The sequence below is a fragment of the Penicillium canariense genome (genome assembly GCF_028826845.1).
Source record: "Penicillium canariense strain IBT 26290 chromosome Unknown utg000008l_segment0_segment0, whole genome shotgun sequence".
NCBI classification, from domain to species: Eukaryota; Fungi; Ascomycota; class Eurotiomycetes; order Eurotiales; family Aspergillaceae; genus Penicillium; species Penicillium canariense.
The window spans coordinates 786966-814463 of record NW_026622735.1 but is presented as its reverse complement, the minus strand read 5'-3'; the positions used below and the strand labels follow the sequence as shown (position 1 = coordinate 814463).

Below are 27498 nucleotides of genomic sequence, written 5' to 3'. Positions count from 1 at the left end.
TGTGACGTTTAAAGGCTGCGCAGGGTGGAGTCCGGGGTGAGGGCGGGGCCGAGGTCCAGTTGTGTTACCGCGGTCGGGGCCATTGCGAATGGCATGCTGCTGATTGGCGGCAGTGTGGACTATGGGCCGGAATATCGTTCGTTTCTTCCGAATATTCGTCAGTTGAAGGGCAGTTGTGAGGGTGGGACGGTCTAGTCGATATAAAACTATCCAGTGACTTTTGTGGAAAAGATGTCTAGGTGGCCAGGGGCTAATCTGGTCTGCCGGAGTGTCGCCTATTGAACCATCCAGCATCGGCTAGGTTTGATGATTATTCCGCGTCTTATGGAATGGGCAGTATGGCATACTCAATTAACACGCACATGGTTGGTTCTCGAACAGTGTCAGGTACGGTGGGTGACTGGGGTTGCAGAAACAGTTCTTCTAATTTAGGTGTATGTACTCTCCTGATTTACCTGATTTACCTGATTTACCCTCGACTCTTCTCCCCAGCCGCCCCAGTAGCCTTCGGAACCTTGCGATCCAGCCCCAGCGACTCCAGATCCTTCTTCTTATAATAGTGCGGCGCAACCTCCACCAGCCACTCCGCCTGCAACGGCATATTGCTGCGCATATACTCCTTGCTAGTCAGCACCAGCTCGAAGTAGATCACCCAGCGCGGGTTGACCTCGAACAGCGTGCTGGATGGGTGTAGATACACGCTCTGCCCGTTCTTGATCGTGCGGTAGCTGTCGCCGCCGCGCTGCAGCCGCGCCGCGTTCGGGAAGAAGCCGGCTGTAATTGCTTTCTGGATAGGCACCAGGTTGGTCGAGCCGCACGTGCTAACAGACACTTCGACGCGGTCGCACAGCTTGGCGAGCTGGTCGCGCACGTCGCGCGCACGCGTCAGACTGCGCTGCTGGAGGAAGTTCTCCTTCGCCCACACAAAGCTGAAGTCTGAGTCAACCCACTGGTTCCAGATGTTGAGCAGCGTGAGGTGGTCGCCGCCCTCTTTGATCGTGAATCGATTGCGCGCGCTGTCGGCATGGATCTTCTTGTCCTTCGGCCGGAAGAATAGCGCGCTAGCTTCACCGAGCATCGATACGATCGACAGCACCTCCTCCACGCAGCCGTACTGGCCTGCGGCGAGAATGGCCTTGGCCAGCATCGGATCGGTGGGGAACTCGGCCATCTGCCGGCCCACTTTGGTGAGTTCGCCTCGATCGTTCAATGCACCCAGTGCATACAATTGCTCCAAGGCGCGGATAATGGTCTCCGCCGGTGGCGGGTCCATGAAGTCGAAGTCAAGCAGCTGGTCAATGCCCAGCGACTTCAGCATCAGAATCACTCCGTTGAGATTAGTGCGTTGGATCTCGGGCGTAGTGTTCTCTTCCAATTCGTTGTAGTACGCCCACTTAGTATACAACCGGAAGCATTTACCAGGGCCAACACGTCCAGCACGACCGGCTCGCTGGTTGGCCGAGGCCCGCGAGCAAGGGGTCACGACCAAACTCTCCATGCCCGTGCGGGGGTTGAACACATTCTCCTTCACGAACCCAGGGTCAATCACGTAGACAATGCCGTCGATGGTCAGACTGGTCTCGGCAATATTAGTCGCCAGCACGACCTTGCGCGCCTTGGGTGGCGTGGGCTCGAAAATCTTGGTCTGCAATTCGGACGGCAGATTGGCGTAGATGGGACAGATTATCATCTCCGGTATCTTACTGCCGAGTTTCCGTGCTGTTTCTTGTAGACTTTGCTCCGCAGCTTCGATTTCTTCTTGGCCTGTCAGGAAAACAAGGATATCACCAGTTCCCTGGGTGACATGGATCTGAAAGACGGTGGTGATGGCGGCTGCGAGATAGTTGGCTTCGGGTTGCGAGGTGTAATGCACGTCAACGGGGTACCGGCGACCAGGGATGTTGAAAATGGGCGCATCGTCAAAGTACTTTTGGAACTTCTGTGCATCCATGGTCGCGGATGAGATGAGTAGCTTCAGATCGGGCCGCGCCTTGGCAATATCTTTCAGAAGACCGCAAGCAATATCCGTCGGCACGGTCCGCTCGTGGGCCTCATCGATCATCAGTGCCGAGTACTGGCCCAGGTCCGGCTCCGTGAGCAACTCTCGCAGAAGCATGCCGTCAGTCATATACTTCAGGATCGTCTTGTCGCTCGTGTTATCCTCAAAACGGATCGCGTAGCCGACTTCGTTGCCAAGCTTGGTACCCATTTCCTCAGCCACACGGGCTGCGACACTCATGGCAGCCACGCGACGCGGCTGAGTACAACCAATCTTCAAGCCGTCCTTGGTAAAGCCAGCCTCGTGGAGATACTGTGGGATCTGGGTTGTCTTACCAGAGCCTGTCTCACCCACAATAATCAGAACTTGGTGGTCATGCACAGCCTGGATGATCTGATCACGGAATTGATAGATAGGCAGACTCTTCCGTGTCTCCTCTATCGTAGCAGCCTTCTTTTCTGCGGCATCTACCTGCTCCTTGAACCGCATTTGCTCTTGTGTCATCGGTTTCTGCGTGCCCTCCAGCTTGGACTCCAGCACGAAGTTGATCTGCTGCGAGTCATCGAAGACATACTCGTAGTCCCCCTCGTCAACAAAGTCGGCCTTCTTGATCTGCGCCTTGGCTTTGGCAGCCTGCTCCAGCTCCCATTCCTCATGCTCGGTAACGAACCGCTCCTGGCCCGCCTCGTCGCGATCGACGTACCGCTTGTACAGCGCATCTTCTTTCTTCTTACGGTCAATCTTGCCCTTCTCCGTGATGTAATCCTCCGGCATCATATAACCATCGCGATGGTCGTCGATGCGTAGTCGCTCCTCCGCAATCTGAAGAACTTGCCGGTTTCGCGCAAATTCCTCCTTCTCCCGGCGCGTGAGATTCGGGTTGTCGCGCAGCTCCGCGGCCTCCTCTGCAACCTGGCGCCGCAGCAGGGCCAGTCGCTCGGCCTCGCGCTTCTTCAAATATTCTTGTCGGGAGCGCTCGCGCAGGTCAGGCATCACAGCTGCTCGCGCAGAGGCATCGTCAGCCAGTGCACGGCGTCGCGCTGCTTCACCATCCCTTGTCCGGTCCTCCACGATCTTCTTAGACTTGGAGTTCTCCTTGTTGGCCAATCGCTTCGCAAACTCATCTCGCTCACGTAGATCCTTTTGCCGCTCCATTTCCTGCTTGGTCTGGGGGTCAATGTCCTCGGCTGGCGAGGCGGCACGCGGAGAGGCTGATCCATCCTCGAGTCGTGTTCGCTTCGAGGGTGATTCGGCAAACTCGTCCTCGTCCTCGCCGATGCCTAGATCATTCTCGGGAATCTCTTCGTCGCCCCAGCGGCCATCGAAGTCATGTGTGTCTCTCTGCCGCAACTTCTTCGTTCGTGGTCGGTCTCGGCTCTCAGGGTCCCGGCTGCGGTCTCGTTTCCGGCTATCGTCCTTCTCCCGGCGACTGCGCTCAGAGTCCCGGTGGCTCCGCTCTCGGTCGCGGTCGCTGTCCCGCTCCGTATCCCGGCGCCGCCGTCTATCGCGCTCCGCTTCGACATTGACGGGTTCTAGTGATGAGGCGGGATCAGGGAGATCCTCGCCCATATCCACGAGACGGTATTTCTTCTTCGTGGACTCTTTGCTCACAGCAGGCTGTGAAGATGCGCCAGGCCGGCTGCTGCTCTTCCCCACCCTGGAGAAGAGCTGCCCACAGAATGCGCCAATCTCGTCGGGGCTGCCATCGAGGAAAGAAACGAGTTTGTCTTGGAGGGAGGAGGCGGACTTGGCAGATGACGCTTCCGCAAGAATGAAGTCAATGGCGATTGGGTCTGATGCGCCGGTGAGGCGGATGAGGGAGTCGGACACGAAAGTCTTGTTGTCCATGATGGGTGCGGAGTCTGCGGAGGATCAGGGTGGTCTCCTGGGCTGCTCCGGGGACTGCGAAGGTCGTTGATGCGTGTTAGATGGCAGGGCACATAGTGCGCAAAGGTAAGGAATGCGTGTAGTGGCCAGCCGGGGACCAGTAATGGAGATGTGGGCTGGAAGATAAAATTTAGGATGCAACGTACGTGAAGAGCAGAGCTCGGAGGTTGCGCCAAGACCATCTGAGTGGCGATCCCGGAAACGCGACGGCGGGAACATCTCGTCTTCCGAAGTATAGCTTTCCGCTTGCCGCTCTGCACAGATACATATCGGTAGGTACATATGCTGCAACCACACAGTACATCTGTCTACTAGAGCCTAACGACTAACTTTGGAATTCTACATTTGGCTACGTGGAGCGAACTGATTGGTGATTTATCAAACACTTGGGATATCATTCGGATTCCATCTATACACGAACATGGAATCAAGCTGGTCACACAAAAAAGCCACAACACAGACAGATCTCGCTAATCCAACAAAGCATGGCGGGAATCATTCATAGTCTTTTAAACAAGATGGCCTTTGAGAGCAAAAGAGGACAAGGACACCAGCGCGTAAGAATATGATGAAAACACTCACGACAGCAGCCCTAGTAGCCCGTATGAATGAGCAACCTGTTGCATTGAGGGATGTTCGTACATTCGTCACACCTGGTAATGCTAGGCAAGTACAAAGGAAATGAATAGGTTAAATAAACAAGACGCCACAAAACGAATGGAGAAACGCCGCGCTGAGCTCTGGGTATTGCACCCTCTGCAAACTCCTCCGGGTCATGACAAGTGAAACAAACGTCCAGACAACTGGGATAAGATGGCGAAGCAGGATCCAAGCGATAAGGATCAGGATGGCACCACAAATGGGAGACCAATTGAAAACAAAAGAGGATGGCCTCGACCCGAGAAGCCGAAGGCAAAAAAGAAAAGAGGATGATCGTGATCAGTTAACGTGACATGAAAGACAGGCAAGAATCAGAAGGAAACATCAAAGCGCCCAGTCGTGTCAACACCAGAAACGACAGATGACAAAGGAAATGGACATCAAGCACGGAACACCCTCCATATGCACAACTAGTTGAAAAGGGGAGATAGATTACACATCGATCATTTCGGCATCTTCAGCCAAGATCTCGTCCGCAGGACCCCAGTTGCCCTCGAAGACGGTAGCACCAGCACGGCGGCGCTGGTTCACAAATTGTACGCCGTAGGTTTCCAGAATCTGATCGGCAGTAGGTCGATCATGGGGCTCAGGAGAGATCATCCAGCGGACGATCTTGTCCAGAGCTTGATTATGGTGAGCGTCAATCATGAAGATGGGAGGGTCGACAAGCTCGCCGCTGCGGGCGAGTCGGGACGGCTTGTGGCCACTAATTTTGCGGCTAGTCAGGAATTCATCACCAAAGTCGTCATCAACCAGGTCAGATGCACAGAGCGCTTCAAAGGACGACTCATTAGAGACGGGGTTGCCAGAGGCGTCACGGAAGATGCTAGTCTCCGAGCTCCAGGTCAAACTGGGCACGTCGCTCATATCACCGTTGCGAAGCTTCTGCCATGACACTCCATTGTCAGGCAGCTCCACGTTACCGGCGATCTCAAACATGATTAGACCAAGGGAGAAGATATCGGCGGGCTTGTCAAAGCGGCCCATCAGAATCTCCGGGCCAATATACTCGCGATCCCCTTCGCCCTCAATACCATCCTCAGCAGGCCAGCGGGTAGCCATACCAAAGTCTCCAATCTTCAGCACACCTTCAAAGGTGACCAGAATGTTGGCTGGCTTCAGGTCAAGATGAATGAAACCCTGGTCATGAACATGCTTCAGTCCCAAAGAGAGCTCAAGCAGGATTTTCCAGATGCGGAAGTCATCAAGTCGGGCCTTGAGGCCAGCCTGAGCCAGGAAAACATCCAAGCTTCCCTCCTCGCAAAACTCAGTTTGGATGTAGAGGTGGCAATTGTCCTCCCAGCTGTCCATGAAGGAGACAACGTGATCTGCGTTGACTAGTGTCTTCAAGATATCCACCTCGCGAATGCGGCGCTCGCGATCCTTCAAACCCGTGTACGGTTGCTTGCTCTTCTTCACAGCCCATACCTGTTGAGCTAAGAGAGTGGGCGACTTGGGGCCACTGGAGGGAAGGGAGAACATAGAAGGAAAGGCGGCATCATGAGGCTGAGCAACCCGATAGACCTGAGAGAACTCCCCGGTACCAATGAGCTCAACCTTCTCAAAGCGGGAGGTCAAGCTGGAGTCGACATCAGGAGCATGATACCCACTCAGCTGGAGACTAGGGCGCTTGCTCGAGAGTAAAGATTCGCGAGGACCAGTCGGGGTCGCAGGAAGATTGGTGCTGCTGCCGAAATCGGGTTGGAGACACTGCTGCTCGTTCGGCGCGGAGATGGACAAGCCGCTGGGGTCGGGAGGGAAGAACTGATCGCGAGGGGTACGAGGGGAAGTGGAAGCCTGCAGGAACCGATCACGTAGAGGAGTCGAATTGGCGCTGCCCCTCGATTCCGAGAGGCGCTCCAGCGAGGCGATCTGAGAGGTGGTTGGAGGATAGGTGCGAGATGGGAGGAAAGTCTGTTTAGTAGGAGTAGGAGGGAAGTCGGAATCAGTCAGGGGTTGGCTGTCATGGCGCGAAGATGGGGACTGGGCTTGCAGCATGTCGTCACCATCGACGCTCACGACGCTCCCACGGCGCGATGCTTCAGGACGGCTGAAGTTGCTGCCGAAGATGCCCATGCCGCGGGCAAAGGGACCGGCCGTCGGGCGAGCAGACGAGTCAGGTGGGTTGAATGGGGATGCAGGCGCCGCCTCAGACGGTCGACCGAATTGAGACTTGTTGAAAAGACTGTCTGGTGGAGGGTTTGCTCCAGCCGTGAAGAGGTTGACGGGCCGCTTGCATGGGGTATCCGGCATGTTCTTGTTGAACCCCCCAGCATGTGGCTCCTCTGCATTGCGATTCTTCTTCGAGATCAATCCGGTGGACATGAAAGCAGCTGGCAAAGGCTTGACGAGCTTGTAATTCTCCGGTGTCGCGAACGACTCGCCTGAGTCTTCACGAGTCACCCGGCGCACCGGCGCAGGCCGTGTGGCGCCAGCTGGAAGCGATTTGGAGAAGTTGAAAAGTGGTCGTGGGGCGCGCTCAGGCTTGTGGACGGGTTCATGGGTAGGAGAGTCTTCGAGACTCGATCCAGAGGAGGATTGAGTGATCGTACGGGAGAGAGGGTGAGCAGCAGGGCGAGGAGGCTGAGTGGTTCCAACATTGGTGTTTGTGTTCATGGCGGGTGGGTTTGGCGAAAAGAGAGGATTGGCGGGAGGTGGACGAGGAGAAAAGAGGTTGCTGGTTTCTTGACCAGATTGGAAAAGGCCGCTATCAAACGACATGCGCGGCCGCACTACCAACGGAGTGCCAGGCGATCCCTCGGCATCACCCATGGCCCTGGGCCGACCAAAGAGAGAGCGCTCCCCCTGTCGCTGCTGCAAAGTTGATCGCCGCAGTGAGGAAGATCGCTTGGGAATAGTCGCGAACGGGCTGAAAGGTTGGATAGGAGTCGGGAAGGATGGCAATTCATTGTTATTCCCAGCAGGACTCGCCGGCGCAGTCTCACTATCGTGGTCAAAGATGCTAAAGTCAGTCGCAAAGTTGGACGCATGAACACTGCGTCTTTTTGCCGAGGGACTGCCGCGAGAGGCTTGGTCCAGATTCATGATCCCGTCGCTGCGCTTCAAAGGACTGACTGTCGCAAAGGTTCCAAAGGTGCCACTCCGTCGCTTTTCAATGCGCGACAAAGTGGGTCGTGGCGCAAGAGTAGATTCGGTCAGAGAGGCAGCTGGAGTGGCGCCCAAACGCGGACTGCCGCAGGTATTACTCTCACTTGGATCGGCCAAGTCGTCCAGTGTCAAGGCATTTTCTTCACCTGGCGCAATGGAAATGGGTTGAGTTGAAATCGCGTTGCCGCCGTCGGCGGACACGGTGAGAGCGCGCTTGGCCGGGCTGCGCGGGGAGGTTCGCCGACGCATGGCCGGTCGTGTAATCTTTGCGCTAGGTGGGTATGGGACTGCAAGAGGTGATTGCTGGCTGCTAGATGGGAAGAGAACAAAGTTGTTGTGAGCGGATCGCCGCGAGGGCGACAGAGGTGAGGAGACGTATGGGGCGGACTTGGAGGGGGAGTGGTTCCGTGAATTGAGGAAGAAGTTGGAGCTTTTGGAAGGCGAGCGCGACAACGAGCGCCGAAGCTGGCGGATGGCGGAAGTGGCATCGACGTGATGGAGCGGCGAGTGGGATGGCAGGTGGAGGGTGCCCCCAGAGTCCCGGTGTGGTGAAAAGGTCGCAACCATGATGGGGAATGTGTTGCTTGACGTGCCGCGCAACAAGCCCAGAATGAGACGTCGATCCAATCACACCGAGTTGATCTCCCACGCTATTTCAGTGGAAAGGGTCGCCCAAGCTTTCAGTAAGTCAAGGATTGTGATATAGGATAGTTTTAACAAGAGGTCGACAGAAAGGAGGGTGTGGCCTAATCCTCCACAAAGAGCGCCTGTGACGCGACTTGAGGCGACACCAAATGCGGTCTTCAAAGAGAGAATAAGTGGGCAGGCAGTCAACCCGAGAGAGTCAAAAGGATGCTGCTGGTGACCCTGTCGGTGCAGGCACGCAAAATAGGCACACTGGAATGCTGGGAAGGCGCAGCCGCAAAGTGACAAGGGAAGGAGCGAAGGGCAGTCGCGATTCATCCACTCATGGCGAGGCGACAGGAATTCAGTGATGGTCCTCCGATCACGCGCGGGGGGTCCCAAAACAAGGCGCGTGCTCCTGGGGCAGGACAGACAAGATAAGGCGTGCTGTGTCTCTGCCGATTGTTTCGAGGGGTCGCGCCGGAATGTTTCAGGCTTGGCACACAGACATTCGGAGTCGCAGGCACCGGATGATGGGATGATGATGTCGATGCCCTTCTCGAGGGATCTGAACGAGGCAGGGCCGATGCCTGGGCGTGGGTACTTCCAGTGTTTCAAGGAAGACCAGACGTGCAAGGGGTAGATCCCCCTCCAAGGCGGCCGCGAGCGAGATCAGCCCACGCGAGTTGGGCACAGGTCGAGTTTGTGATCGAGAGGAGAGTAGGGTTCCGGACGATCCAGAGCGCAGTTGACGGAGCGACCGATGGAGTGGAAGAGGAAGATGGCGGATAGCAGGAATGTGGGAGGCAAAGGCACGAAGATGCAAGAGAATAAATGACTGTAGGCCCGACTGGCAGCCAACGGATCAACGCGCACGTCGCGTTGTTGATCCTCGATGCCCTTTTGGGATTAGTGGCGGGGACGCGTCGTGACATAAACAAATAGCGCTTATGTAACCCGCATCTGATCTATACCGCCAGGGAGACTGACCGACACACAGCGTACAGAGCCAATGGACGGGACACTACCCCTCTACCAGTCCAGCTCTCATCCGGATCCTGACTGTTACCCGCAGACGTGATGCAGAGTGGCTCCTGCGCTACTTGGTCTGTGAGGCCCGACGCGCTTGCTTTTTGGGGAGACGATTCCGGGTTCGCCCCTGCGCCCAAAAGAACGCCACTCAGGATGTAGGATGTGTGGTAACCAAAACTTTGTCCACTACGTGGCCTGCTCCATGACCGTGACTACCACTATAGGGTGGGAACCACAAACGCCGTGCAGCTTGGTGAACGAAAAAGCCAATGTTGCACGGCTCGGACGGCCGGGGCCAGCCAGTGCCACTGCGCCCCACACACAACGCGCCCCGCCCATTGTTGGGCTTTCCATAGGCCCGCCACGCGAATTCCCCTTGCCTCGGGCTGCCACCCATGAGCCCACTCCCCATGGTCAATGGATCTCTCATCTGATCCATCAAGCCTGTTTGTGTACTATCTTCCGTCCAGGACGGCCCAGGAATGAGCGCCAACCCTTCCATTCCGGCTCCAGCCCGAGCGCTCGCGGCTCAGCGCTTCCGGGAGCCGTTGACTCTCCACTATGTCATTCCGAAGCAACAGGCAGACTCTTTAAAGTTTGTGTGGACTGCCCACAGTCCTATCTGTGGTTCGAGCTCAGAATATCCGGTATCTGAAGGAGCCCTTGAACAATCCCTAGGCGATCCTGTTTATTTACATGGCGGAGAAGGAACTGGCCGCTTGGCAACAAAGTCTGATGTGGCCGATCAGTCCGGGATCTGCCCGTCCCGCGTCTCCCGTGGGTCCTGCAAGCATCAATCATCTTCACTCGGCCTCTCAGGTTCTATGCAAATCGATATATTGAAAATGGCACAAAAGGTGAGAACGAACACATCAAACCGTCAAAATTACAGGGAAAAAAGAAATATATGCACAGGAAAGGAGAACGCGTCCTGCTCCGGGTAAGGAAAATTCAATAGAAGAGAAAAAGATTCAACGGCAAAATAAACAAGCCCCAAGGTTGCTGAGCAAAGCAGGGTGCACCCAGCTAGCCTGCTATTCATAGTTTTCCTCGTTTCGATGCTCGCTTCCAGGGGTCTCTATGTAAATGCTGGGGTTGCAACTAAAGCCACCATTTCTTGCCTTATTGCCTCTATTACCTTCTCGGCGGTGGGGCGGTCGAGGCGAGTATCAGGGGCGAAAAGGCCAAAGTCCAGCCGGCCCTCTCGGATGGCTGCCTCCACGTCGATCGTAGGCTGTTGGAAACGTAGAATTGCATTAGTGTCCGCTGCTCGCCATAGTGGATTTACGGGATGGATCGGCTTACCCGAAAAACTTCGTTCATAGCCGCCATTGAAGCGGCGGGCCCGGTCGCTTGGACTGAAACGGACAAGGCTGGGTCACCATTGGTCTGGGGCGGGGCGAGCGGATGAGCACTCGAGCTGGATAACCGGAGAGGTACCAGCTCATCGTGCGAGATTGGGTGGAACATCACTCGATCACTCGCATAATTGTTGGATGATTCTCGCTCCGGCAGTCGCAGGAAGTTGACGCAGGTACTGATTCGCACCCCAGTCCATTCGGCAATCTCTGCTAGAGAGACACTTGCATGTTCCACCAAGCTGATTTCGTTTATATCCTCTTGGATCTTATGAGCAGCCGTGAAAAGGGAAACATGATCATTGCTGAGCTTGTCATCCAACCGGAGTGGAACAATATTGACGGTGGGAGCAACCAGTTCAGAAAGACCTTCCATACCGTTCGACCGATTGGCAAGATATAAGCCAACCACGAGCTGTCGCTTCATCGTTTGGCTGTCGGTCCCCGTCGCAGCGAATATCTGGGCATGTACGCGAGCATATACGGCCAGGAAGATCGATTGGATGCTGAGCCCCTGGCGTTTGGCGGCTATCTCAACTCGAGACACGTTTGAAACCAGCCCTGGCCGGTAATCATGCTTGATGGCACCCCAATCACCCACTCGCTCTTCTCCGGTGCCCTCGGTTGAGATTTGGCCCAGATAGGTTTGCCAGAATTGCCGCCGAACATCAACAGGAGAGTAAAAGTGCTGGAATGCCACGAGGCGGGAAAGGTCGTGCGAAATGGATGCAGATTCAGACGTGGGCTGACTGCACAGCTGTGCAAGCCTGTCCATCATCAATGGAAGACTGACAGCATCATAGAGTGCGTGGTGGAGGTGCAACATAAGCGCGTTTCCCTGGGATGTCCGACAGACATGCAGTGCAACCGGTGTAGACCCAAAGTCACTTCTGATGCTGACAGCATGATCGAGTTCATCGTGCCAGGTGGGAGGGTTGTGCACCGAATCGAGAGCGGCTTGGACGTATGGAAGTTTTGGGTTGCCAGTGGGGAGGAAAACCGTTCGGAGGATGGGCATTTCCTCTATCAGATGAGACCAGGCTCTATTAAGGACACCCGGGTTGAAATGTGCTGACGCCAAGTAATAGAACTTCGGATAAAACACGTCGGGATTCAAGGTGTGCATGGCAAGGAAGTACGTCTGTCCGGCAGTGGCGGGTATTGTTCTCTGGGTGTGCTGCGGATCAATCCCATAGGACTGAAGCAACGAATCAACGTCAACGGCGTTGAGCGATTCGTTCAGAGCATTGACAATGCCCGTTAAAGTGAGTTCCTTATTGTTCTTGTTCACTGCTTGAGCCATCTTTTCGATCGTACCGGCTCTTAGCATATCGCTGACCACAAGTTTGACATCTTGCTTCTTCAGAAGTGCAGCAACCTTGATGGCGCTGATACTGTCCAAACCAAGCTGGAAGATATTGGCTTCCTTGCCAATGGAATCCTCAGGAACGCCAGACACATTTGAAAGGACATTGCGAATCTTAGACTCGATAGGTGTCCATTCTCTTTGATCAGGCGCTTGGGTCTGGGGCAACGAGGATCCATCAGCATCTCCCGAAGAATCAGGAGCGATCAGATACCCGCAGATTTCCATGGAGTTGCCAGTGAAATCGACAGTCTGCCGATCGGGTTCGTCAACGATTGACAAAAACACATGTGACATGTGCTCCAGAAGTGCAAAAGTATCTTTCTCCCCAAGGACACTACCTCGACAAGCCACCCGGCCCACCAGGTCCTTTCCACTACCTTCAACCTCAGCGCAGACCGGGTATTCCACATCTGAGACTCCTCCAGTGGACCTATACAGGACAGGCCACACAGACTGGGATCCAGCCGGTCTCTTCTGGTATATGAAGAGCGTATCGAATAGTTGCCGCGATCCTGTGTCGGGTCTCGCTCGTCGCAATGGGAAATGCTGGTGTTCAGACATCTCCAACAAAGTCTCCTGAACATATTTCACCATTTCCAGTCGAGTCCCGTGGAGGATTGCCCGCATGGCCACTGTGTTCATCGTTGGGAACATCGCATTCTCCGACTCAGCCACATTGCGGCCCGAAAGAACAAGTCCAAAGATAACGTCCAGATTTTTGACGTAGGTCGCGAGAACAAGGGACCAACAGCTGACCAAAAGTGCTTGCATCGTAAAACCATGGCGCTTGCAGTAGGCCTCCGCCTTGTCAAAAGATACAGAAAGCGGTTTTTCTGCGCGATGAACTACCTTTGAAACGGCCTCGGAATGCTCCCCTGGTGGGAAAGATACAGGTTTGCAGTTTGACAAGCTCGCCCTCCAGAATCTAAGAGCACGATCACCCGATGATGCGATGATTTGCTCCAGGATGTCATCAGCTGGAGGACGGGTACAGTTTTCACCAGTGTACGATTTTGCAACATCTTCATGGAGCAGGTTAATCGACCAGCCGTCGTAGAGAGCATGGGAAATTGAGAGAACAAGATAACGAGCATCTTGATCAACGGCCATGGTCAAGCTCAGAAGAGGGCGATTGGTGAGTTCAGAGGCCGCTCTTATGCGTTGCGACTCAATAACTGAATCCAGAGAATTTCCATTCAGATGCACAGTCCGGAAATCGAATGTATTCTCATCGTGAACAATCTGGGCATAAGATACCGAGATCTCTGGATCCCAAACCTCAACAAAGGACGTGCGGAGGATGGGATGGGCTTTGGCAACGGCTCTCCATGCTTCCTGAAGACTCGTAGGATCCACATGAGGCTCGAGCTCTAAAACCTCATGATTGTAGTAGTGCCGGTACTCAGATGCCACCATCTCAGCAACCATTCCCTCTTGAATTGGCGTTGCAGGAAGAACTCGGCATGCGCCCTCAGGCATAAGTCCTTCAAGTTGCAAGAATGTTGTCAATGCCTCTTCCATTTGGCCCAACTGGGGGAATATTTCGTTTTGCTCGTCGTGGACTATCTCTGCAAGCTGGCTAGTCATGGCCTTCACATTGCGGTAGCGCATGATGGCGCTCACAGGAAGCTTGATGCCCAACTTGCTCAAGCGCGAGGACAGTTTGATAGCATCGATGCTGTCAAGACCGACTTCAAAAATCGATGTCTCTTCACCGACTGATAGCACATCTACCCCGGCCAGGGTTGCAATGACGTCTCGAATGGTGCAGGCTTGACTGGTCCAGTGGAATGAGGCTTTGTGGGTGGTATCTTCCAGGCCATCTAGCTCGTTTGGCTTGGTTAGCTCGCCGTTTGTGTGAGCATAATCCTCTCCCGCAACACCATTGATATAAGGCAGCTTGCGACTTGGGTTCTGAGAGAAGTCAGACAAAACCTGTTGAAATTTAACCAGGAGCTGCTGCGCCGCTTCTAAAGATAGAACATGGCCCTTTGCCGCGATTGTCAGGGTAAGAGATTCATTACTGTGGCGCACGATTTCGAAAGCCAAAGGGTACTCATGTTGCGCTTCCGAGTCCGTTGGTTGCCACAATTTGCTGGTAGACGTCTCGATATCGGCATTTTCTCTCTGGAATACGAATAGTGAGTCAAAGAGACGCTCATCTGGACTCTTCCCCAGCCACTTCACTATGTCTCGCAATGCGGTATATTGGAAGGGAATTGTGGAAACGTGGAATTCATGGCATCGCTGAGCGACTTCAGACCATGTCTTGAGCCCGCGAAGCTGCACGTTGCTGGGGATGGTGTTGAACAAAGGACCGATAACATTGGCGATTCCTGGCACGTCAATTGAACGTCCAGATGCAATGATGCCAATCGGTGAAAGGAATCCGTAGTGTTGGTGAAGGGTCAATAGCCAGCTGGCATGGAGGATAGCCTGCTCGGTAATGTTGAGAGACTTCCTCAGGTGGTCCAAATCCTCCGTGGAATCGATTTGAATCTTTTGGACAAGTGAGTCGGTGAGGCCGTTGGCGTGGTTGGAATCTGCTAGGACTCTGGGCTGACTTTCTGTCAGGTGTTCTTTCCAGAATGCTTCCTCCAACGGAGCTTTACAAAGAGGCCCCAGATGCAACACATCCAGAAACTCAGGAGGATGTTCCAGATCCTCATGCCGCTTGAGATATATCTGGGCAACCAGGTCAAGAAGAAGAGCCAGGCTGTTCCCATCATAAAGAGCATGGAAAATATTGAGACACAGCACCGACCTCTCAGGAGAGTGAATGACGCCAACCTCCCACAACCGTGTCGAAAGTCCTTCAAGGCCGGATATCCATGCTTGGACCTGCTGCTTTCGCAAGCTTTCAATTTTTTTTCGGAAAGAGCCTCCATATAGAACCACGGAAGCGGGTCATTCTTCAGTATTACTTGAGCGTAGCCATCAGGAGAAGGCGAGAAGCGAGCTCGAAGCATCTGTACCTGGCGTTGTGCCTGGCTCCAAGCGTTTTGCAGCCTTTCAATGTTGGTTGAGGAGTGTAATGAGAACGCGAAAGACGAGCAATAAAGTGGTGTGCTGCTAGACAGGAAATGATAAATGATACCTTCCTGGAGCGGCGTGCAAGGTGCAATTTGCTCGACATCACTGTCGACAACCCCGATACTTTCGATAACAGAATGAGAATGCTTGTGAGCAAATGCCTCGATATTTTGCTTTGCCTTTCTGTGGAGATCGCTCTGAGAGGTCGAGGGCGCTGAAGATGTCTGTAGAGCTGACGCCATTCCTGTGACAGTCGGATCTGTATGCAATTGTTAGATATATTGCGTGCAAACATATAGACACCTGGCTTACGCTTCATTATGAGCGATGGATGAGCTTCAGGGAAACCCGCCTCCCTCAGACTTCTGGCAAATGATATCACCGAGATAGAGTCAAGACCCAACTCGAAGATGCTCGACCATAACGAAATGGCCGAGTCTGGAGACCCAATAAACTTGGACAAAACTGAAATGATTTCCTCCTCCTGCGCACTTTTCACTGCTTGTTCGACAGCCATTGAACTTAGTTTCTGCAGATCATCCAAAGAAAGATCCTGGTAAATGCTTCTCAAGACCTTCATCTCAGCCTTGTTGTTGGCAGACAGAGGGAACTGAGTCATCGGGACTATATGTGTTGGTACCATGTATCCAGGAAGATGTGTGTGACAGGCATCCTTGACCGTTGACAGCAACACCCGGTCAGTTTCAGAGAAGCGCACTTCGACATTGCGGGGTTTCTTGTCTGCATCAATTCTGGTGACGAAGGAAACTAGCTGGTCTTTGGATTGTTTTGGGTGTTTGATGACTAGCGTAGCCACTTCGTTGAGCTCAGAGCTCGCCTGCTTGATAACTTGGTTGATTTCACCGATCTCAAGTCGCTGACCGCGGAGCTTCACTTGGTCATCGATCCGGCCGAGGAATTGGAAGCTACCGTCGTGCAAGATTCTAACCAAGTCGCCTGTTCTGTAGACGCGGTCTCCATATTCTGGTAGAGTCTGGAATCGTTCCTTTGTGAGTTGTGCTCGGTTCAAGTAGCCCTTTCCGACAAGAGGTCCCGATACGCAAAGCTCACCGAGGCCACCGCGCAAAACTGGCGTCGAAGTGCCAGGTCGGAAGACATATGAGCCCACATTGTCAAACTGTGGCCCGATGTTGGAAGGTTTGTCATTCGCGCGCATTCGTGGGAGCATTGTGCATCCAATGGTAACCTCGGTCGGACCATATCCGTTGTAGATAACTCCATGCTGTCCCCACGCATCGAGGATTTCTTGTTTCAGCTGCTCACCACCGGTAATGAAGACCCCTCGACACAGCGATGGCACCTCGTCAGGGTGCACCAGTCTTGCCAAGCTAGGTGTGAGATCGATGTGGGTGATTTCAAGCTTCTGGATTGTCCCAGGTAAGTCTTCGAACAGCAGGTCGCGAGGACATGAGGTCACGCAAATCCCGACACTCCAGCTCCAATATTGCTCTAGTACACTGACGTCGAAGTGAAATGACGCAAACTGCAGCCATCGAGAGTCCTCGTTCCAATGGGGCGAAAAGAGTCTTTGGAAGGCAAGCATGGCTTGCACAGCATTTTCATGTGTGATCTCACAGCCCTTGGGTGTCCCTGTTGTGCCAGAGGTATACAAGCAGTAGCATGTATCATCAGGCTGTATATCACGAGTCAAGAGTGGTTGCGCGGGAGGAAAGTCCTGATATTTGCCAGGCTCATCTAGCGCCTGGATGTCAATACCAGAGAGTCTCTCTAGCTCCGCCTTGTGTGAGTGATTGCAAAGAAGGAGCGTGGTCGAGGAGTCTTCCATGATGAACTGCTTTCGCGAAATGGGAGCAGAGGGATCAATGGCCAGATAGGCACAGCCAGCCTTCAGGACTCCCAGAATTGCGAGAGAAGCTTCAGGACACTTGTCAAAACAGATGGCAATCATTCCGCCGGGAGTGACCCCCCTGTCTTGCAGGAAATGGGCGACTCGATTGCCGTCCTCGTTAAGTTCCCGGTAGGACCAAGTTTCCTTTTGCAGCTTATCTGCGTTGGGCCCGAATGCAAACTCGAAGGCAGTTTTCTCTGGAACCTTTTGAGCGCTCTCTTCGACAAATTGATGGAGCAGAGATACTGAAGTGGGAATCACTCTCTCCTTGGCGGGTGTGACTGAGAGGAACTGGTTGCCGAGGGAAAGGTAATCGTCCGAGCTGGAATCTGGTGAGAAGATAGTGTGCTCCAGCAACCTGCTGTACTGTTTTAAAAGAACAGCGCCTTGCTCTTCCGGAATAAGGTCACCCCTGTAACTGATTCGGATTTCTAGCTCGGTCGAATGCGGAACCAGCTCAATAGAGACAGGGTACTAGGAAGACGTCAGTAACCCAAAATCGAACATCCTAGGAGAACATTGTAAACATACATCAATTTTGGTCTCCTCATCGACGACTTCCCAGCCACAAGAGCGACCAGATACTGTCGTAAACTTTTGATAAACGAACAAAGTATCAAAAAGCGGCTCGTCACTGCCAAGCCACCTTTGAATCTGCGCCAATGGAGTGAACTGATTCTTTACAAGGGACGCATTTCGCTTCAAAGTGCAGTGTAAAAGCTCACGATTAGGTCCTTCAATGCGTGAAGACGATGGTACTGTAACCAGACAAGGGAAAACAGCTTCCTGCGCAGCTGCAGATAAATTGCGACCCGAGAGAACAGTTCCAAAAACGACGCTATGTTCTCCAGTATACGCGGCAAGCAAGCGAGCCCATGCTGCTTGTCCCGCAGCCTGAAGCGTGACTCCTACATCGCGACAGCCATCCTCAAGGGCTCTGAGAGACCGGGAGCAGCGAATCGAGCTAGTGAGGAGTTCTTTCTTATCAATGCGAGTGGGATGCAAGTCCGGGAATTTGGTGGAATGAATATCTGCGGCGAATTCTTCCCAAAATCCTTGGGACCTTTCGGTTTGTTTTTTGCTCTCGATCAAGATGGGCCCAAGGGTTTCCGGAATCGAGGAAGGCTGGGCAAGAGCTCTTCCTTCGTAGGCTGCCATGACATCCGCGAATATTGATTCTAAGGACTGTGCATCATAGAGTGCATGGAGGGCAGAGAAATGCATCGTGGTGACCGTATCGCCAGGCTCAATGGCAATGTTCCAAGGAGGTTGGTGCAGGCGTTCAACAAAGGTTTCTTGAGAAGTGGTATCTAGGCGGGATGATTCCTGCCATGGAACACTGATACCAGCTTGATAGGTGATCATAGCAAAGGGATATTGCTGATCATTCAGCTGAACAAAGCCAGTTCGTAACATCTCATGCTGGGCCATGACCCTCGACCAAGCTTCCATAAGCAGGCCCCTATCCAAAGGCGTGGAAGGCTTCAAGGCCATTCGGTTGAAGTACATATTTCCATGTGAGTGGGTAAATGATGCCAACATGCCATTTTGAACGGGGGTACAAGGCCGCAAAGACTGCACCGATTGTGGAGAGATACCGAAGTACTCGCAGACAGGCTGCAAATGTTGATTTTCGAAAGCAGAGAAGTTGTACTCGTCCTCTTTGGTCCCGTTCTCGCTTGTCTCGAGGAGGCCAGCAATCTTGTCAATAGAGGCGGCCTAACGTCTATTAGTAACATGCATCAAACGATCCCCAAATTCAAACTATACCTCGAGAATATCACCCGCGGATATCCTGTATCCCAGCCTTCGCAGCCTTCCAGATATTTGGACCGCGTTGATACTATCCAGACCAAGTTGAAAAATGGTTGTGTGCAATGAAACAGCCTCTGGCTCAACTCCTGAAAACTTGCACAGAATTTCCCGGAGAGTTTCTTCCTGATAGGACCAGACTCGGAATTCAGGTCCCTTTGTTGAAACCCTCCCATTGATACTGGGGCTCTCGGCTTTCTTTTTCTCAAAAATGACGGGAATATTGGCCCCAATCACCCGCTTGTCAGAAGCTTGAGCTGAAGGATACTGAGTCATATGCTCGACGAGCACCACAAAATCCCGCGCAAGTCTTGTTGCCGCATCACAGTCAATATGTGATGTTTGGAAGTGGAGACAGACATGAACAGTGTTCTGCATCTCATTGGGAACAATCTCGCAGATAAGAGGTAAACCCATGTTTCCTTCATCGGAAAGAATTTCCCAATACTGAGGGTCAAGCTCAGTGTTTCTAGTCTGGAGAACGACCAATGTATCAAAGAGTTGAGAGCCCCCTTGAAGAGTCTGTCTCTGGATTCGACGGAGTGCACTAAGCTGGTGAGGCAGTATATCATTGTTGTGCCTTTGGGACATCCTCATGATATCTCTGTTTGTCGAAGTGGAAGAGAGCTTGACCCGCATTGGAAGGGTGTTGAAACAGGGGCCGACAATTCGGTCGGCTCCTTCCAGTGGGACTGTTCGGCAGCTGAACACATTGCCGAAGCAAACATCGGATGTATCGGAGTACAAGGCAAGTAGCCTCGCCCATGCGGCATGGAAGACATTCAGCGGCGTTACGGAAAGATCCTTGCATTGTTGTTTGAATGAGGCGAGAGGAGGATTAAGCTTCACGTGGATCTGATGCGAAGAAGTCTGATCGTCAAACCCATTGATCTCCTTGGAAGCAGACAGCAGAGTCGGCGAGACGCCCGATAGATATCGGTTCCAGAATTGATCGGCCGCGTCAGAGTCGACGGAAATCATACACTCAATAAAGCGATTGAAAGGTGTAGTGTCGGGAAGTTCCTTGCCTGCAAGAGAAAGTTGAACCTCGTGTAACAGTTGTGCAATACCTTCTCCATCGTACAGTGCATGATGAATTGATAACAAGAGATGCGTGCTATGCGCGGCAGAGTTTTCAAACACCGTCAAGGAGTAAGGAAACTTGTCATTGACCGGGGATTGATGCTCGAATTCCGATTTCCATCTCTCAACATCTTGTTTTAACTTATCAGATGAGGTTTCAACCTGGGCCCAGGGCAGAATCGCACTGTCCAGTACCACTTGGGCATATGCAAATCGCTTATCGGTAGTTTGTCTGAAGCAGGTCCTGAGGATGCCATGTCTTTTCAACATTTGGGTCCATGACTCCTTCAGCGTCTCAAGGTTCGTGTGCACCTGAAGAAACAAATGATTGAAATAGGCGGAATCAAAGTCAGATTCGGCGAGCATTGCTTCCTGTAAGGGTGTACAAGGGTAGACACCCTGAATAGATGCGCCCTGCGCATTCAGATCCTTCTTGACTTCGAGGAGGAAACTCTCATCAAAAACCGAGGAGAGTTTTTCTTGTGAAGCCGGCTGTCGAGACTGGTGACTATTGGTCATTAGGGAGGCAACAGCCGCCAGCTGAGCGACCGAGCTATAGCGCAGGATTGTAGACACCGCAAGCCTAGCAAATCCTGAATCCTGGAGCTTTCGTGAGAAGGAAATGGCAGACAATGAGTCCAATCCTAGCTTATAGAACGACGTGTGTTTTCCAATATTCTGCTGGTCAACATTGACGACTACGGAAAGAGCAGCGGCAATTGTCTTTTCGAAATCGGTGAAATTGTCAGTGTGTTCATCACTGAGAGCGATGGAGAATGATTTGAGATGCTCTGGATGCATTTGCTCGATTTCTCGCTGTATTTTTGCATAGTCAGTCATGAATGAATCACTCATTGGGATTTCGGTCATTGGGATAAGAAGTCCAGGGACTGTAGAGGAAGAAAGTATCGAAGCCAGTTCTTTCAGCAGGTCCTTGGTTATTATGTCGAGGTGTTCACCGTGTGCTGATGTCCGAGCCTCATGCGAGGGAACCCAAACAGTGACCAATTGCTGCTGGTTAGTAACTGGGCTGTTCACGAAAAGGCTCACGGAATCTTGAACGAGCTGAGATGAGATGAGGGCAAGATCAATCTCGGCGATAGCAGCATGCTGCCCAAGGCACTCAATACTTCCATCCGGGAGGATTCTGCCGAAGTCATCTGTTCGATAAAGCCGGCCGAACTGCGGTTGTTCAAAAAAGCTTTCCGCACGAGACAATCCCTGTTTGAAAGGCAGTTAGATTTTATCGAACCATCCCATCTGTTTGCGGCTTACCACTTGGTCTCCACCAAAGCACAATCTTCCAACTGCACCACGTGGCAGCAATTTAAACTCGGACTTGTCGGCAATGACCATAGCGGATGTGTTTTTCAGTGGCGCCCCAACGTTTGTGGCTATGCTTGAGATTTGGATGTCAGGCGATGCGGTGCAGATACCAGCCAAGCCGCGAGTGTTATAACCTGAACAAACCAACATCAGTAACGAGACCACTATATTCATCATTTTCAATGGCGCTTTAAAATTACCGTGACAGGAGTTTCTCCCAGCCCAATCGCGATGCACCTTCGCCGTCAAGGGCTCACCCGAAGTACGCAAGTATCGCACACTTGGGACTTGTTGTGGGTCCAAGCGAGATGCCAGGTTAGGAGTCAAGTGAAGATGTGTGATGCTCAGGGCATTGACGACCTGCTGCGCATGGGTGGCCAGGAGCTCATCTGGTGTCACGCACAACGTCATACCAGCATGCCAGGCAAAGAGGGCTCCAAGGATTGAGTCTAAGTCACAGTAAGATAAGAACCACACATTCCTTGCCCCGCACAGATCTGACACTTACCAGGGGATTGAACTAAAGATGCTTGAAGCAGCTTGGACCCTACCGGGGCGTTGTATGTCTCTGAAAGCACGCTTATATAGCTATTCAAGTTCTGGGCCGAAAAGAGAATATGCTCGGCCGAAGCGATCTCGGCGCAAATAATATGAAATCCATCATTGATCGCAGGAGGGGTATCGTCGTGAAGATCGTCAAGATAATCAGGAAGAAGAATTTGTTGGACGGATCCCAGGGCTATCGAGATATCAGGGAGTTGTGTGGATGAATTGATGACACAGAAATCCACGTCTGTTGTTGAGACAATAGAGCCGATCGTTTGCAAAGATGTCCCGGGCGCCAAAGGCAGAAGGCCCGCGCCTATCTTGGCGATGGCAAGGATCTTGACATACGAGTCTATCGCTGTCTCCAGAAAAACAGCAACCCGGTTGTTCTGCTTGACTCCCATTTGCAGCAGATACTTGGCAAGAATGTTGGCCCGGGAGTTCATTTGGCCATAGGTAATGCTTTCAATTGCGGGGGTCATAGAGTCTAGCTCTATCAGATACTCAACAGCTGTGCGCGAGGGATCGGCAGATGCGAGTCTTTCAATAGGAGACACCAGACCTGGTAGGTCGCGTTGCGTCTGGGCTTGTGCGTTGACCAGTGACAACGTATGTTGGGGAAGTTGACATGATATATCGCCAATTTCAAGGGTAGGAGAATCGATCAGAATAGACGCAACATAGTCAACTTGTTCCAGGAGAAGCTCTGCCTGCTCCCGAGGCAGAACCGACTGCTGATAGGTCGCCTTAGCACGAATCCCATCCTCTCTAGGCTCAAGCTCCAGCAGCAGCGCAAACTCCAAAAACTCCGCAGTGCCGACCTCCCTGAACATAGCACAATATTCATCGTCCGACCAGATGCTTTCCTGCCATACAAGGGCCGTGTCGAAAAGATTGGACTGCAAGTCGATTCCAGAAGCCTTCTTGATATCTTGGAGCGGAAGGCTGCCGTGCTCGAGAGACTTGCGGTTCATGTTTTGGATTGCCAGAAGAAGGTCTGTCACGTTTTGCATCTTGTCAAGATCCATGCGTGTGGGGAGCGTGCGGATGCAAGGACCAAGAACGCTCTCGATGCCTTTGACTGGGAGCGTCCGACCTGAAAAGACGGTACCGAAGATGACGTCGCCGGACCCGAGGTAGGTGGAGAGGATGTAGCAGAGTGCAGCTTGGAAGATTGTCTGCCGGCTGACCCGCAGATGTTGCGATACCTCGGTGAGCTTGGACACAGAGATCTGAAGCTCGCGAGTAGCCTCCTGTGTACCTAAAGACACATCTGTCGTCCAGTGGAAATTGGGGAAGGGAGCGGGAGACGAGCCTTGGAGTTGATCGCGCCAGAAGAGGGAAGATTCATTGGCAGATTTGCTCAGCTTGTACTCAATGAAGAAGTCTGCCACCACGCCGTACGTAGGCTTGGGTGGAAGGTCCTCTTTCAGCAAGTGGCGATGGAGACTCTTCAGTATCAGTTGCCATGACCACCCATCATACAGCGCGTGATGAATATGCACGAGCACTCGGAGACCTTCATCTGTCTCTTTCAACTGGAACCGCAGAGGATGAAGCAGATCTTGTTCCGCGAGCAAGGAGAAGTCATAGTCGAACGCATCACGCTTCTGGAAAATCCTCTTATCGACTGTGTGATAGGTGAAGCGAGCATAGAAGTGGTCCTTCAGGCCAATCTCGACAAATCCAGATCGCAGGAGATCATACTGCTCCAAAAGCGTGGCAAAAGCATCTCGCACAGCAGACGTATTGAATGAACGGTGGAATTCCAGCTCGATCCAATTACAGTATGCGTTGGTGTGTCGGGCCGTCTCCAGAATCATCGCCTGCTGAATATGGCTACACGGCTCGATCGTATCCACTTGCGCGCTCAAACCGAGAGACTCTAACCTTGCCGCACCGGCATCGGCAACCAATTGGCGGATCCTTTGAAGGCCTGCTTGTGTGTCCTCGGTTGACTGCGACGTCTCCGCTTCCTTTGCAAGTCTCCATATTCCGTCCACGGAATCGGCCTCCAGCAGGTGGGCCACATCCAGAGGAAACCCAGCATCCAGGAGGTGAGAGGCAAGCCGGATCACAGCCAAGGAGTCAAGTCCAGCAGCGCTCAGACTCTCCGCCGGCGAAAGCTGTCTGCCGAGCACATCGGCCACGCACGAAGCGATTGTTTCCTCGGTCTTATCCCGGTACGGCTGCTGCTCAACAGACTGGGCTGTGCTGCGATGGCGCACGAATTCCGCTTCGAGCGCCTTGCGATCGATCTTCCCGGAGGGAAGCTGGGGGAATTGATCAACCAGGATAAATTCGCCGGGCACCATGAACCGGGGCAGCCACTGCCGGCAGACATCGCGCAGGGCGCGATCGGTCGTGCCTTTGTCGCTGACCAGGACAAATGCAGCCAGGCTGCCACCACTCACTATGGCCACTGCGCTGCGCACATCCGGCGCGCGGCAAATGGCATGCTCGATCTCGCCCAGTTCTATTCGTTGGCCACGGAGCTTCACCTGACCACTAGAGATCCGTCCAAAGCATTCTATCTCCCCCGACGGCAGCATCCGAGCTTTGTCACCCGTCCGGTAGAGTCGACCGTATACGGGACTCTCGATAAACGCCTTGGCATTCTCCTCGGGTCTGTTGATATACCCGTCCGCTAACTGCGGCCCACCCACGACCAGCTCGCCAATCTGGCCGAGTGGCAGGGGCTGAAGCTCACCAGAGGAAGAAGATGCATCCTTGTCATTGGTTTCCAAGGACATAATAAAAGCCGACACCGTTTTGAATGGCTTGCCAATCAAATTCACCCGATCATGAGACTGGAAGTGCGTCGCAGCCGTGCAATGGATCGCCGCTTCTGTCGGCCCGTACATGCCATGAAGAATGCCGTCCGCGTGCCCGGACTGCCCAAACTCATCCACCACATGCCTGGTGAGCATCTCGCCGATGGTGAGGAGCACGCGCAGACAGGGCGCCGCGGCCCGGGAACGCAGCAATTCCCCGGCCACAGTGGGTGTCAGCTCGGCCGCGTCGACGCGCATCTCAGTCATCACATGGGAGATATCAAGGAGCATCTGCTCGCGCTCGGAGCCGATGAGGGTGGCCCCGCGAAAGAGGGGGAAGAAGATCTCGAAAACGGAGACATCGAAGGTCGGCGAGGCGAATTGTAAAAATCGAGTGAAGTGGGGTATCAAGTCATTATGCGCGAGCAACGACTGCGTGGCGGCCAGGTGGGAAATGCCTACGCCTTTGGGTCGCCCTGTTGAACCGGATGTATACATCACATAGGCGAGATCAGTGGGTGCAGCTTTCAGGGTCCACTCCGCGGTTTTCACATCCAAATTCCCCATCTCCGTCTCCGTCTCCAAATCTAATTCGTCTACCGTGATGACCGCCAGATGTTCCGTCTGGGGTACCCTTGCTGCGAGGGGTCTTTGTGTAATCAGCACCGAGGCAGCAACATCCTGCAGGATAAACTCTATCCGATCCGATGGTGCGTCGATGTTCAAAGGGCAAAAAGCACCACCCGCCTTGAGGATAGCCAGCTGTGTAATGTACAATTCCAAGGACTGGGGCAGAAGCACGGGGACTACCATCTTCAGCGCCTCCTTTCTCCTCGGCACTGAGGCAGCCGTGATTTGCGCCGCTATCCGCGACGAGACCCGGTCCAAGGCGAGGTACGACAAACAGCGAACGTCTCCATCAGCGGTCAAGAACTCGATCGCAGGGTTGCCGTCATGGGCACCGCTCAGCGCCAGCTCATGCAGCAGCTGTGGGCCTGGTAAGATGCAAGGGGATGGATTTGAAATTGACATGGACATAGACGTCGACGTCGACATCTCAGGGACCTCCTCGGTCGAGACGGGCATTTTCACCTGCATGCCCGAGAGAGCCGCCTGGTCTTGCACGATGTGCTCCAGCTGGCAGCCCAGCTGCTGCACGAAGGCTGCGTCCATGCCAGTCGAAGAATGCAACGTGCTCGTTTGGGTGTTGCGGTTGAAAGTCCACGTCAAAGAACAGGGGGAAGCGTGGCTGTAGCTAGTCTCGCGCTCTGGCTGGGAGAACCCGGTCTCCTCGCGCTCATCTATCAAGCGCACGGCGGTGTGCTTTGCAGAAAGTTCGGCGCGCGCATCCAGTGTCGCAGGCTGGATTATACGAGTAAATAAGTCGGCTTTGATTGGCTGGCCGTTGAGCAGGAAGACCGGAGATTCTTCGGTCGTGAAGGCTCGTAGCAGCACAGCCCAGGACAGAGCTAATAGCTCCAAGGGCAGGTGCGCCGTATGCACTGGCCATGAGAGAATAGCGCGCACAGCATCGTTGCCAGACTGGCCGGCAGGGCCGTCGATGGCGGGAAATGGAGTGAATCGTTCCATGAGGCTGTTCCACCGGGGCTAGGGTCAATCGTGCATGGTCCGATGCGGATGATGCCTTATAGATTGCTTATTAGACGCAATATGAGTGGCTACTCAGGCCTTTGGAGGGGTGCTTCTTCCGGTCTTATGCAGGTGGTAGCCGCCTAGGGGAAAGTGAGCAGGCGTACTCGCGGCAGAAAGGGCCCGTGGACAGGGAGGGGGAACGAGTAAAAAGCAATGCGGAGGAGGGGGGTGCAGGCGGTGGATTTCCAATCATAGAGGATGTTGAAGGATGTCTGTGAGAAGTGTGTGGTATCAAATGATGATCGGCTGCTTGGCCTGCAGCGAATGACCGAGACAAGCGCCTGAAAAGTCTAGAGTTGGAGTCACCGCGCGAGCGGAAGTGGAGGGGCAGAGCGAAAGAATGGACAAAAAAGTGGACATTCAGGTCCAGTAGGGTCCGCAGTCAGTAGTTGGTCCCCGACAAGTTACGAGTTAGTGTAGAACGCTGATGCCTGAGTGGGAATCTAGCTCCGAGCGTTTCTTTTGTTTTCCTGGGCCGTGGCATGAGGAGGGGACATTTTATGATTTGATATTACTGTTCGATCAATTTTGATTCTTACTATGATGGTCATAACCATTTATTTTGGGAATCACTATGATCCTCCTCGCGGCGGTGACCCTGCTATAGTTTCTCCGACATCGTCGCGCCCTCCCATGTCACGACTATGGTCGTGTCGTGGTTCGTGCCCCTCCATCCGAGCTTCCTAACGGCGGAGCTTGGCCGGGCTGCGGGTTCGATGACGTGCGTATGGTGGTCTGTTCGGTCCCGTAAGAAGAGGCAGGTTCACTCCTGCACCAAAGGTACTACCTGCGTACGCAGTATGGTAATCTAACTCAAATCATGGCACAGATAATGACCCACCTTCCAACTGGCGGTACACCGTCATCTCTCTGGGTTCATCGACCGGATACATTCTCCTCGTTCAGTGATCATAGATCTATTGCCCTTTTTGCGGTTCTGCAGGCCATGAGAATCAGAATTATAGACATTATTCCCACGGAAAAACAAAGAGAGAAAAAGAAATTCCGATAGTCTTAATTCCCGGCTAGTAAAGTCTGTTCCGAGTCAAAGCACCCGTGATCTTCGCAACCCCACGTTTCAGGCAAAATAAACGACGAAAAAACGCAAAATGTCAGATGCACGCAACTGCGCATAAGATGCACATGGGCTAAATTAAAAGCAAGATCCGGATTCCTGCGGCGACCAGTCAGCGTCAGCCAGGGGATCTTTTCCTCCCTGTCGGTGGTCACCACACCAGTATCATATGTAGATTTGTTGTGTATTTGGATCAGGCAGACATAGTACCAACTATCTCTAGGTGTTATGATTCAGTAATACCATCCTTTGAAGCGATTATGTATTTGGATCAGGCAGACATAGTACC

At 53.2% G+C, this 27498-nt stretch overlaps 3 protein-coding genes across 3 annotated transcripts; all 3 read right to left on the bottom strand.

Annotated features, from left to right (window-relative positions):
• Positions 1 to 469: 469 nt before the first annotated feature.
• Positions 470 to 3847, bottom strand: N7482_010264 (putative mRNA splicing factor RNA helicase (Cdc28); the record flags this gene model as incomplete). The annotated part of the gene is made up of 1 exon (XM_056692388.1): positions 470 to 3847. The coding sequence occupies one exon, from the start codon at positions 3845 to 3847 to the stop codon at positions 470 to 472; it is 3378 nt and encodes a 1125-aa protein (XP_056538345.1).
• A 1131-nt stretch (positions 3848 to 4978) lies between these two features.
• Positions 4979 to 8221, bottom strand: N7482_010263 (tyrosine protein kinase SWE1; the record flags this gene model as incomplete). Its single annotated transcript, XM_056692387.1, has 1 exon — positions 4979 to 8221. The coding sequence occupies one exon, from the start codon at positions 8219 to 8221 to the stop codon at positions 4979 to 4981; it is 3243 nt and encodes a 1080-aa protein (XP_056538344.1).
• Positions 8222 to 10388: 2167 nt separating this feature from the next.
• On the bottom strand, positions 10389 to 26071 carry sidC (nonribosomal siderophore peptide synthase SidC; the record flags this gene model as incomplete). Its single annotated transcript, XM_056692386.1, has 9 exons — positions 10389 to 10544; positions 10616 to 14881; positions 14962 to 15329; positions 15383 to 17414; positions 17472 to 18659; positions 18711 to 21056; positions 21111 to 21295; positions 21362 to 21610; positions 21670 to 26071. 9 exons carry the CDS (start codon positions 26069 to 26071, stop codon positions 10389 to 10391), a joined length of 15192 nt encoding a protein of 5063 aa, XP_056538343.1.
• Positions 26072 to 27498: the final 1427 nt, after the last annotated feature.